The 12800-nt window shown below is 47.8% G+C and overlaps 1 protein-coding gene across 9 annotated transcripts in view; it reads left to right on the top strand.

The window, feature by feature from the left end:
* The window catches only part of LOC139748608 (uncharacterized), a 158350-nt gene that overhangs the window by 105170 nt on the left and 40380 nt on the right, over positions 1 to 12800 (top strand). Inside the window, exon 1 of one of the 9 annotated variants that reach the window (XM_071661746.1) lies at positions 2121 to 2271. The exons of the other annotated variants lie outside the window; for them this stretch is intronic. Coding sequence (XP_071517847.1) covers positions 2210 to 2271 — 62 coding nt within the window. The 5' untranslated portion in view covers positions 2121 to 2209. Of the gene's footprint in view, positions 1 to 2120; positions 2272 to 12800 lie in introns of those variants that run through there. 9 annotated transcript variants of the gene reach the window in all.

The raw sequence follows: 12800 nt of genomic DNA, 5'->3' as shown, positions 1-12800 counted from the left end.
TGGAGGTTCCATCGCGAGTGGAAAGATGTACCTTATGGCAAGACTACATACCTCTGTCCAGTTGACGAAGTGCAGTGCAGTATTTTGAAAGAACTCTTCGCATCAAAAGGGCCTATATCTGTCCCTGCTACTGATTGTAGCGCAGCCTTGGAGCCCGAAGAACACCAGAGCCCTTTCAGAAAGGGATGATGTTAGGACCCTTTCAGAATGAGGGGGGGGGGAGGGGATTAATGAAATAGATAATGATAACCTGAATATGAATTGTTTTCATGAGCCATGATGGATTTGGTTGTTGGTGTGTAAGGAGGTTTTTTAATTTACATGTGTGAGCTGCCCAAGTGGGATGTGAGGTGTTGTGATGTATGTATACAGTGTTGTGTCGGCATGAGAAGCTTTTTTGTTTTAGCCACTTTGCCCGTTTGATGAAACTGGGAGGTCATATTGTCGTACTTATGGGTCGTACAAGTCTGGTCGTTTGGGTTCAACTCAAGGGTCGTACTCTTGTGTTTAGGGGGTCGTGGTCGATGGGTTAAACATCATCTCCCCCAAAAAATATACCATTGTTCAGTGTACCGAGCATAATCTCGCACTGTTTTCGGAAGAATTGCTCAGCCTTGTATGTCCCAAGATGGTGTGGTTCACTATTGACATGCTGGCCAGGTGTCCAGTGCAGCAGTTTCAGTCGTGTACGTCATGCACACCCCCTCCGCAGAACCATGCAGACTCAACCAAGACGGTTTTGTTCCACATCGATAACCTTCGCATGACAGTCGAGATCCCTTTTGCATATTCCTGTCGCTCAGAGATCTTTCTGTCACATTCTCCATCTCCCTTTTACCCCTTGACCACGACGGTGCGGCGTCCTAAGGGCCTGGTCAGAGGCTACGCCACCATCGTACCTAAAGGGCCGGACCGTCGCACGCAAGGGCCTCAGTAATCAGCTGGTGAGTTGATGAGAGCGTGGCGTGGCGCTCCTCTGGCTCTCGGGGGTGAGTGTTGGAATGGAAGGGGGGGACCGGCCCACGCTGTGGTCACCAGCAGGTACGTTTGTTATTAATGTTGTCACATGACTCACGCTGGAGCAGGAGTGTGGGAGGTTGGGGAGGGAGGGAGCGGAGGAGGGTAGAGTCAGCGGCTGAATAACTCCAGAGCACAGCAGTGCCACGACGGTGCCGGTCTTCTCAGCAGTCCCACTTGTTCTCCCGACGAAGGCGGGGCGTCGCATTGGAGGGCTCTGACGTTCACTTGTATTCTTGATGAAGACTGCAACTGGTTGCCCTTCCAGCCTTTATCTTCGTCAGCTTGTCGTAAGTTGGGACGTACGTCAACAGGTATAAACGCCAGAACTAAACGTATAAACGACATCGGTGACGGGGACACTAGTGGCTAATGTGCAGCAGCGGGAAATCGAAATTAAGATTTTCTTGTCAAGTTAAACCTTTTTTTTTTTTTTCCGACAACCCAGTCGTGGGCAGATCAGGTCTCTTGTTGTCTGTCTTTCTCATGTAAACTCATATTTGCCCCCCAAACCCTTCCCTCCATTGTCTTGTAGCTGTAGACATATCGTATATCTGGTTGCCCCTGCACCCGCCCCTGGATCCTGCCACCAGCCAGTCGCCGCGAATGTCGTAGACTCTGACGGTTATGCCTGTGATGTAGAGGGAAGGTGGTGGCTGGTGCTGAGACTTGTGGGGGAAGGAGAGGAAGCAACAGCTGTCCGGCCACAACACAACAACAGGTGTGGTGAGGGCTGGAGGGAGGGAAGCACACACACACACACACACACACACACACACACACACACACACACTCACACTCACACAGGCATTGATCACTCCCTGGCCCTGACGTGAGTGGGGGTGTGGCTTTACCACAGTGGCAGGGTGGACGGTGGCGGCCTGGCATTGTAGGAGGGGATGGGTGGGGAGGGGAGGAGTAGGGCCGTGCTGGGAGAGCCAAATGTTATGCTGACATTCACATCCTCACCGTCATTGTTTTCTGGGAACAGTCGTTGCGAAGCCTCTCGCGACGCCGCGTCTTTTCCCTCCTCTCAAGCACAGTCTGCCGGGGTCAGGTACGGACGGTCTTGTCTCCTCCGCCTAGGGACGATCGCGATGCCCCCCAGACGACTCTCCCTCCGTCTGCTGACGAAGGAGTGCTTGGGTCTGGAGTGAGCGGCTGATCCCTGGACGACGCCGTTCCGCCAGGAATGTTCCGCTCGTCCAGCGCCCCAAGCTTGCTGGAGAAGTTCGGGCGGGCGCTGTGGGGCAGGTACTGTGTTGTTGCGGGTGTTTGTGTTGAGAGCGGAGGCTCGCAGCAGTGTTGCCTGACGGCCGTCGTGTATTAATGCCAGGGATGTTGCGCGTGTGTGGGGTGGACGACCTGTGACACAGGCAGGGTCGTCGGTGGTGGGGGTCGTGGTGGGAAGGGAGTAGGCGAGGCGCCCTCCAGTACAGACACTTGGTGATTGACCGACCCACGGGCGGAGGTGCCACGGCAGGGAACGTGACCGTGTGGCCTGGCTACACCGGACGGTTCGCTCGCTCACCTCCTACACTCCATCACATAAAGTTTTATGATTTTGTAACGAAATCAATTGAAATAACGGTAGAGCTCCGACCCAGCTCAGTATGTCCCAGGTAAACCTCTGCGAGTTTGCGCCAGGAACAGACTGACAGAGGTTCTTATTGGCACTCGTTCATTCTCCAGCTGTCATGTATAATGTACTGGAACCAGCGCCTGCCATTCACACCTAAGCCCCACAAGACTACCCCCTGGAGGTCACCTTGACCTCTCCTCCGTTTGTCCTGGATTCATCCATTATCAAAAGTGCGTCGCCCCCAGTATACCACACCGCCCAAGTTCGGGCCCAAATACCACTGAAGCCAACCCGGCTGACTCCCAACACACCACTCTCTCTCTGACCCAGTCATCCCGTACACCATCCTCCCGCCTCGCGTCACGCCTCCGTCCTCAGGTATTTCATTTCCAACTCGTCCACCGCCTTCCTTTCTCCTGCAGTCAGGGGCCCAAGACTTTCATCCATGCAACGCTGTCGGAATGACATCATCTGCTGGAGGACAGTACATAGGAAAGCCAGATAACAGAAGACCTGATGGTCTATGACGAGGTTATCTGCTGGAGGACAGTACGTGGGAAAGCCAGATAACACAAGACCTGATGGTCTATGACGAGGTTATCTGCTGGAGGACAGTACGTGGGAAAGCCAGATAACACAAGACCTGATGGTCTATGACGAGGTTATCTGCTGGAGGACAGTACGTGGGAAAGCCAGATAACATAAGACCTGATGGTCTATGACGAGGTTATCTGCTGGAGGACAGTACGTGGGAAAGCCAGATAACACAAGACCTGATGGTCTATGACGAGGTTATCTGCTGGAGGACAGTACATAGGAAAGCCATACTGAAGACCTGATGGTCTATGACGAGGTTATCTGCTGGAGGACAGTACATGGGAAAGCCATACTGAAGACCTGATGGTCTATGACGAGGTTATATGCTGGAGGACAGTACATGGGAAAGCCAGATAACAGAAGACCTGATGGTCTGTGACGAGGTTATATGCTGGAGGACAGTACATGGGAAAGCCAGATAACAGAAGACCTGATGGTCTATGACGAGGTTGTCTGCTGGAGGACAGTGTGTGGGAAAGCCATATAACAGAAGACCTGATGGTCTATGACGAGGTCATCTGTTGGAGGACAGTGCATAGGAAATCCAGATAACAGAAGACCTGATGGTCTATGACGAGGTTGTCTGCTGGAGGACAGTGCATAGGAAATCCAGATAACAGAAGACCTGATGGTCTATGACGAGGTTGTCTGCTGGAGGACAGTGCATAGGAAAGCCAGATAACAGAAGACCTGATGGTCTATGACGAGGTTATCTGCTGGAGGACAGTAATAGTGCCCAAAATTTCTAATCTATTTAATCGGAGATGAGACAGTCGGGGTCCCATTTTCTCATATGAATAAACATTAACAGTCTAAAGGCAGTAGGTTTTTGTCAACACAAGTTTGTATTGCTGATTGTGTTGCTTGTCAATGTTCCACTTGTGGTGGCCACCATCCAGCTTGGGCACAAGGAACACCTGCTGGTGTATACAGTAGTTAGTATTATTTCTATATTATCATTGTGTAATAATTAAAACCCGGCAGACGCGCCCCCTAGACTTACCCAGTGTGTTGGGGCTCAGCCCCGATTGGCTGGGTCGTGTGAGAGAGACGTGTCACAGGAGCACGACGACACGACTCCTGAGGTAGTACGACGATACGACTCCTGCGGTAGTGCGACGATACGACTCCTGCGGTAGTACGACGACACGACTCCTGCAGCAGCACGACGACACGACTCCTGCAGCAGCACGACGACACGACTCCTGCGGTAGTACGATGACACGACTCCTGCAGTAGTACGACGACACGACTCCTGCAGCACGACGCTGATAACTTTTTTTCTTCCGTCTAGGTTTTATCTCTTCATTTTCCTCTGGATATTAAAGTAGCTTGAAAGACCCAGTGAGCGCGACGGTGTGTGTGTGTGATGGCGTCGGGTCAGGCCTTCGTGGTCAGAGGGGTTGAGTTACATTGTTCATCTCGTGGAGGAAGTGAAAAGTGGAAACTAATGACGAGAGAGAGAGAGAGAGAGAGAGAGAGAGAGAGAGAGAGAGGTAAATGAACCTGTATTGTACTACCTTTTTATTCAGTGAGGTTAAGAAAGTAGTTTGAACTCCGTAGCTCAAAGAACTGCCTGGCTCTGGCGGCTATCTTGGGTGTCGCATTTGCAGATGACGATCCATCTGTGATTGTTTTTTATATAAATTTGGGGACATTTTTAGCCAATTAGAGACCATTTTTAGCCAATTAGAGACCATTTTGTCCATTGAGAGCCGTCAAAAGTCGTCGGCTCGCCATGAGCTGAAGACACTTGGTATAATATCATCCATAGATCATTTCTGAAAAAGTTTGGTGTAGCCGACTCCTGTAGTTCCTCAGTCTTGGTGTAGCCGACTCCTGTAGTTCCTCAGTCTTGGTGTAGCCGACTCCTGTAGTTCCTCAGTCTTGGTGTAGCCGACTCCTGTAGTTCCTCAGTCTTGGTGTAGCCGACTCCTGTAGTTCCTCAGTCTTGGTGTAGCCGACTCCTGTAGTTCCTCAGTCTTGGTGTAGCCGACTCCTGTAGTTCCTCAGTCTTGGTGTAGCCGACTCCTGTAGTTCCTCAGTCTTGGTGTAGCCGACTCCTGTAGTTCCTCCGTCTTTGTGTAGCCGACTCATGTAGTTCCTCAGTCTTGATGTAGCCGACTCCTGTAGTTCCTCAGTCTTGATGTAGCCGACTCCTGTAGTTCCTCAGTCTTGATGTAGCCGACCCCTGTAGTTCCTCAGTCTTGATGTAGCCGACTCCTGTAGTTCCTCAGTCTTGATGTAGCCGACTCCTGTAGTTCCTCAAGACTGATATAAGGAAAGCTCAGAGGAGACCAACATCAGACGACAGCGGGTCACAAACCATGTTGCTTCCTTGTGGGTGAGGCAGCTTGCCACAGTGAAGAAGGGGACGCTGTGTGTGGGTGTTGACAAGAGCAATGAAACACAGGATTTGATAATGCACTTTTCCAAGGTCTTGTTAAGGAAGCGTTTTTCCTGCGAGCCATCCAGACAGAGAACTCCCTTGAAGGCTGTCTCGTGTGTGACACTTCTCATGCTCTGGGCTTGTACAGCGAGGCAAGAAGGACTCACTTGTTTTCTTCCATTCTATAGATTTTATTTTCTTCGTGATGTAGAGGTTAGTCGTATTTCTTCTGAAGCAAACAATTACTTTTTTTTATTTATTGTGTCTTGTTTGGTTGCCATGAGAGTTAACTTTGAAGCAGTAAAAAAAAGTACACACACATAGTTGGCTTTGAAGCAGTAGAAAAGTACACACACACACACACACACACACACACACACACACACACACACACACACACACACACACACAGGAAGGTACTTCTACCAAGTCGTACACACGTTACGTGCCAACAAACACCAAAAATGCTCTAAACATTTACCAGTGTCAACAATATTCACCTGTTGTCATGACTCACAATTGCGTGTGTAAAGGTCAGTGCTTTTCCAGTGTAGCTACTGTCTGGCACGTACATTTGGCCGCCTCAGTGCTTTGTACTGTGGTAGCAGCATTGGACCAGCTCTTTACAGGTCGTGTGGTCAACACAAGAGGCCAGCAGTGGCTGTCTTGGTCCTATGTCTGTGTGTGTGTGTGTGCCTCACTGACGATGGTGGCTGGTTTTGTCACGTTGAAGGAGTTTTTAGCGTTCCAGCAGTTGACGTATTTGGCATCAACGTCTCCCAGAGTGTGTGGATTCTCTTTCGTGAAGGTGGAATCCTCTTTGACTCCAGGATAGGACTTCCAAACCTCCACATGATGATCTATCCCCCTTTTCCATAAATAGCTAACACTACGTCACTGCCTTTGTGACTGTGGACGATGGGTAAGGCCATGGACTTGTCCTGTCTCAGTGCGTGGAAGGTGGGCTTGATGTCAGCTTAACTTCCTCCCAGAGCAGAAAGCCACCCATATATCCACCGCTGGGTATATGGAGCACAGATGATGGAACTCCGTGGTCAAGATGAACAGATGCGAACCAGACATCTGGCAGAGCCATATTCTGTGAGGCATCTTGCACATATGAGGCAACATTCTCGTGGCTGCAACCTCGCGGTCGCATGCTCTCTTGCAGTGGTTGGGGGGGGGGGGGGGGTTCCTCTGAAGACCATTCTCTGACCAGATGTATTGGCAACCTCCATGTCACGGGGGGGGGGGGGGGGATGATTCACCTCTTGCAATCTTGTCAGAGAGGAATGTAAACAGTTCTAGCTTGTTAGCTGGGGTCACGCAGATGGGTCGTGCTTACTTTTCAGGAACCTTGTGCTGACTGGCAGCCTTCCCTCTCATGCCAGTGCGTCTCGTCTCTCTCATGGATTCTTAGTTTCTGCTTTTGAGGTAGGCGTCCCAGACCACACCATCTCTCTTGCTCCTCTCCAGCTGCCTCATAATGTAGGGAGGAAAGACATCAGTCATATAGGTCTCCAGATATTGTGATGTTGTCTTTGGAGAGGAGGCGCAAGACATCAGCACCATCTAGACCTTTGATGTCATGGGAGGTTGGAGGCTCCGTCTGAGTAGTGTGTTCCGGACTGGGGTTAGCAGGTCAGACGTCTTTCCTAAATGTGGTTTTCCTCTGTCAGAGACACATGGCGGGTGTGGGTATCTCTCAGTCTTGAAGAAGCTATCCATATATGCCTCCCTGTGTTGTGCCACAATGTTGAGTCGGGAGAAAAGATCCACATCAGTTTTGAAACTAGAGATTATAACAGCTTACTTGGCTTTGAGCTCGGGCGCTGTGGACGCCTGAAGTATCATCGGGAATTGCTGCACTTCATTGGATCATACACAGAGCGGGTACGGTCTGTCAGCCCGTGGTAGATGCACTGCTCCTTGCCCTGTGGTTCTAAACTGTGGACTCTGTTAACCAAAGACTCGTCAAGAACAATGCGAGTGCCTCGGGTCAGTAGTCTCGGAGTGTCATCCAGGAAAGGGTTAATCATATTCCCGATGGTCTGTGTCAGACTCACAAAGTTTGCTGTTAAAAGTTCTTTTGAGTATAGAAAGGCCTTATCTGTGATGGTAGCACTGTTCATTTTCACTCGGAGAAGTAGTTTTCAAACTCCTGAAGCAGTCTTGCTGGCTGTGGCTCCCCTTTCAGAAGACTGGCGGATTTTTTGTTTAATGAATCCTGCTGCACCATGTACAGACCCCTTCACCACGTCATGATTTTGCCCATATTTCTGGTGGATCAGTATGGCCGAGAATCTCTTGGGAGCCTTGGAAACGACTCAACGGCCATGGTGCTCAAGATTCCTCTAGAATAGAAGGAGCCATGCTTACCATGTCATGGATGCGAACGGGGATCCAACAAGCACAGGTTTTGATGACGAAGTCCAAGAACCATGGAACCAGAGCCACCCTAGTTGACTTCGTATATAATAGGCTGAGTTTTGCCACACTGTGGCCTCTTCATTACAGCTGAGCTCCGAGTTGAGGACATTACACCAGTACTGTAATGTTGGGCTCGTGTTGCCATAGTCGATGCTCATCCTATCCTGTTACAGGACTGATATGTTAATCTATCGACCCAATATTTTCGTGATTCCATAAAGGCTGGAGAAATTATATGCATGCATCGTTTTTGTGGACACTTAAGGAAAAAACTGAAAAAAAAAATAATTGCATAAAGATCACAAGGGGAAAATTATGATGTGTTATCAGGTATTTTTATCAGTTTGCCGAAACCCGGTGGCTGGTGGCGGCCATATTAGATAGTGGATCACCATGCCTTGTGTGGACGCTCGAATAAAGAGCCATCAGGTTGATCATTTCTGATAAACCTCGCACCGTTGACCCTCTGGTTTCTCCAGGGGGATATTATAACATGGAAAAATCGAACTGGCGAACGGAAGCGGTGTTATGACAGCTCACCCGGTGAAGTCGCTCATTGTCCACTGGTCCTGCAGTACACACAAGTTTAATGGAGTGTCTGCTTAGGTTATGAACTACTGCCCCTTATCCATCGTGCTTCCGCCCCAGAGAGAGGGAATACTAGCAGTACTGATGTAGTCACACTACAGTGAAAGCTTGTATGATGTACGAAGGCGTTTGGTGGATCATCTTCCCCGGTCTCCCAGTCTTACACCCTCAGCGTCTCTAAACCCCCACCGCACCTGTCACCATCACTGCCTGTACCCGTCACCGTCACTACCTGCACCCATTACCGTCACCCCCTGTACCCGTCACCGTCACTACCTGCACCCATTACCGTCACCACCTGTACCCGTCACCGTCACCACCTGTACCCGTCACCGTCACCACCTGTCCCCTCACCGTCACTCACCATCACTACCTGTACCCGTCACCGTCACCACCTGTCCCCCTCACCATCAACACCTGTCCCCCTCCGTCACCCCCTGTACCCGTCACTACCTGTACCCATTACCGTCACCACCTGTACCTCCTCACCGTCACCACCTGTACCCCTCACCATCACCACCTGTACCCGTCACCGTCACTACCTGTCCCCATTACCGTCACTACCTGTACCCCCTCACCATCACCACCTGTACCCGTCACCGTCACCATCTCTACCCGTCACCGTCACCATCTCTGTAGCCACCGTCACCACCACCCGTGCTGCCTCCACCTCGCCCAACCATCGGCAAAGTTCATCCTTGCCTCAACATTACCCTCGTTTTCTCTTTATAAACTCGTACTGGTAAATGCCACTCCTCCTCTTAGGTTCTAGCTAAGTATTTTTTTTTTTATAGAATTAAATTTGGAAAAGCCCCAGGTGAGAGGGTTTGTATGTATGTAAAACCGCCGTTACGCTGTGCTCTGCTACGTGTACGGGTGTTGACTGCACGATTTGAACTCGAGCGATTCTAAAAGTGTTAAACATGTACATTTATCATTTATCTATAGAAAATTATGAATTATGATGGTGTACCGATCACCCATAAGTCTGTCAGACCCTATTTTAAGCAACGAATCATCATTATTATCGTCATATTCATCTTTAGTAACCGCTTATATGTATATATATATATATATATATATATATATATATATATATATATATATATATATATATATATATATGTAGAGAGAGAGAGAGAGAGAGAGAGAGAGAGAGAGAGAGAGAGTTACTCGATTGTTGTCGGCCATAGATGACCACAGTTTTCAAAGTTATTGTTCGCCTGAAGCAAATAAACTCTCATAATACACACGCACACACACACACACACACACACACACACACACACACTTCCTTGATCTGTGCTGCAAGTGCTGGTGACAATATATAGTGGGTATTGATGTTCATTTAAGGCCAGGAAGTTGCATGATGCAGGACATGGGAGTGGCGGCAACTCAGCCCGGCCGAGCGTTGCCTTATCTCACGATGATCTTCACGTCCCGTGCCGGAACCTACGCCAGACCTCAAAGTTATTACGAGAATTATCGATTAGTTTCCGTTTATACGATTATCATATTATTCATATTTCTGGTTTTTGTTTATATTCGTTCATGTGTTTTTTTTTTCATTTTTCTTAAGAAGAAGTGACACATGAAAATTGATTGCCGTTTCACATGGTAAATTTTTGTTGTTGATTGGTGTAAAGTATAAGTACGTGTCACAGAAGTTATATAAGTGTGAAGTGAGAGTAGCCACAAACAACATGATTTAACCTAACATTTATTTACCACCTCCTGAAGGTTCCATCTTTCCTAGGTCATTATCACTTCTCGTTAACGTTAATCAATTATAACCTTATCCTTGTGTGAGCTTAATTAGTTTTAATTGATTAATTTTAAGATTGTGTATTATTAATCAAGCAAATTGCCTCGTATTATATCATTAGTCGAGCTATTCAAGGACAAATTAATGGTTGTATTGGCAGATAGCTATTTTGAGATTTGAAAACTAGTTAACGAATGCACTTAGTGGTGTTAGTAACTGCATGACGAAGAATTTGTGTTTTACTCTCTTCTTCATTTACTGTTTAAATGAAAGGAGTTACTGTACTGTTATTCTCCTTTAGTAGATGATATAGATAATCATGTCTTCTGTTATCTGCCTGTCCCATGTACTGTCCTCCAGCATGTAACCTTGACATAGACCATCAGGTTTTCTGTTCTCTCGCTTTCCCCCATGTACCTCCTCCGTGTGCAGTATGGATATCAGTTTTCGTTGGCCATGAACACCACAGACTGTAATGGCTGCATGCGATTCCTGCGTGTTTCCACTACTATTGAACAATCTGTGAGCCGATTTCAAAACAGTAGCCTTGGCCTGCACGGGACGTGTGCTTGAGCGGGTGGCGTTCGATACAGCCCAGTCATCTGGCAGTAGTGTTCGTCAAGTCATCGGGCCGATTCCACTCACCTTTCCGTAGGATGGGTAGTTGGTTATTAACGACCTGTGTCTATCGACTGTTAAGGTCATGATGGCCGTCCATGTCACCATTCGACAAACGCTCACTGTGAGGCCATACGTCTAGCCATTGCAGATAATGCCCCTGTTGCACGGAAAATGTTCGAAAGGCTCGGAATCTCGTACATTTGCCACAGACAACTCGTACTGGAAGTAGATGTGATAGGAGATAGACATGGTGATCCCAAGTCTGACTGATAGAAAAAAAATGAGGCTATTAATTTTTTTCGCCTACTGAATAGTTCGCAAGTAGACATATAATGTCGGTAAAATGCGAAAAGCTAAGCTACTTATATATATATATATATATATATATATATATATATATCATACAAACCTCCAACAGCCAGGAGAGTACTTCCCACGTATTCCCTGCGTGTCGTAGAAGGCGACTAAAAGGGGAGGGAGCGGGGGGCTGGAAATCCTCCCCTCTCGTTTTTTTTTTTAATTTTCCAAAAGAAGGAACAGAGAATTGGGCCAGGTGAGGGTGTTCCCTCAGGGGCCCGGTCCTCTGTTCTTGGCGCTACCTCGCTAGTGCGGGAAATGGCGAATAGTTTTAAAGAAGAAAGAAAGATATATATATATATATATATATATATATATATATATATATATATATATATATATATATATATCAAAAGTTTTTTATGTGTTGCGTTTATAATGTGATTCTCAAAAATTATCTTGGATGTTGATCATAAAGCTAATTATTTTTTTTCCATATTTCGCCATTTCCCGCGTTTGCGAGGTAGCGTTAAGAACAGACACTGAGCCTCCGAGGGAATATCGTCACTTGGTGGCCCCCTTCTCTGTTTCTTTGTTTGGAAAAGTAAAAAAAAAAAAAAAAGGTGAGGACTCTCTCTCTCTCTCTCTCTCTCTCTCTCTCTCTCTCTCTCTCTCTCTCTCTCTCTCTCTCTCCCTTTTAGTCGCCTTCTACGGTACACGCAGGGAATACGTGGGAAGTATTGTTTTTCCCCTCTATCCCCAGGGATAAACTCAATACGTACTTTTTCAAATACTGGAAATGTCTTCTTAAGAGTTCGGGAGACTGCATACACATACCCTGGCATGGACTTGGTATATAATACATACTGACAGTATATCTGGGTATAGAATTATCCCTGGGGATAGGAGAGAAAGAATACTTCCCACGTATTCCCTACGTGTCGTAGAAGGCGACTAAAAGGGAAGGGAGCGGGAGGCTGGAAATCCTCCCCTCTTTCTTCTTTTCTTTTTTTATCCAAAAGAAGTAACAGAGAAAGGGGCCAGGTGAGGATATTCCCTCAAAGGCCTAGTCCTCTGTTATTAACGCTACCTTGCTAATGCGGGAAATGACGAATAGTATGAAAGAAAGAATTATCTTCAGTATGAGGCGTTCAAGAGTCTTTGGTCGGTTGTTATAACTTTGCGGTGAGCCGAACCCCCCCCCCCCCCCCCGTGTGACCTTGACCGTTGATAAGCCAATAGGCCAGCCAAACAACCAGCCATTAGACCTAGGAATTTGCACGGTTGCAAGGCAAGTATTCACCCACGTTAAGGTGTGTTCTGTCTGTCTCTAGCGTGACTGAGAGCGATCGCCAAAAGCCACACAGTACAGTGCCTCGGACCTGAGCGATCATTGCACTCCAACGTACGCAGTAATATCCACGACTTACATCCATCAACGACACACACACACACACACACACACACACACATAATATCCACGACTTGCATCCATTTACGTCACACACACACAC

The sequence above is a fragment of the Panulirus ornatus genome, chromosome 5 (genome assembly GCF_036320965.1).
Source record: "Panulirus ornatus isolate Po-2019 chromosome 5, ASM3632096v1, whole genome shotgun sequence".
NCBI classification, from domain to species: Eukaryota; Metazoa; Arthropoda; class Malacostraca; order Decapoda; family Palinuridae; genus Panulirus; species Panulirus ornatus.
The sequence above is the reverse complement of the archived record's forward strand: the minus strand, read 5'-3'. Positions and strand labels throughout refer to the sequence as shown.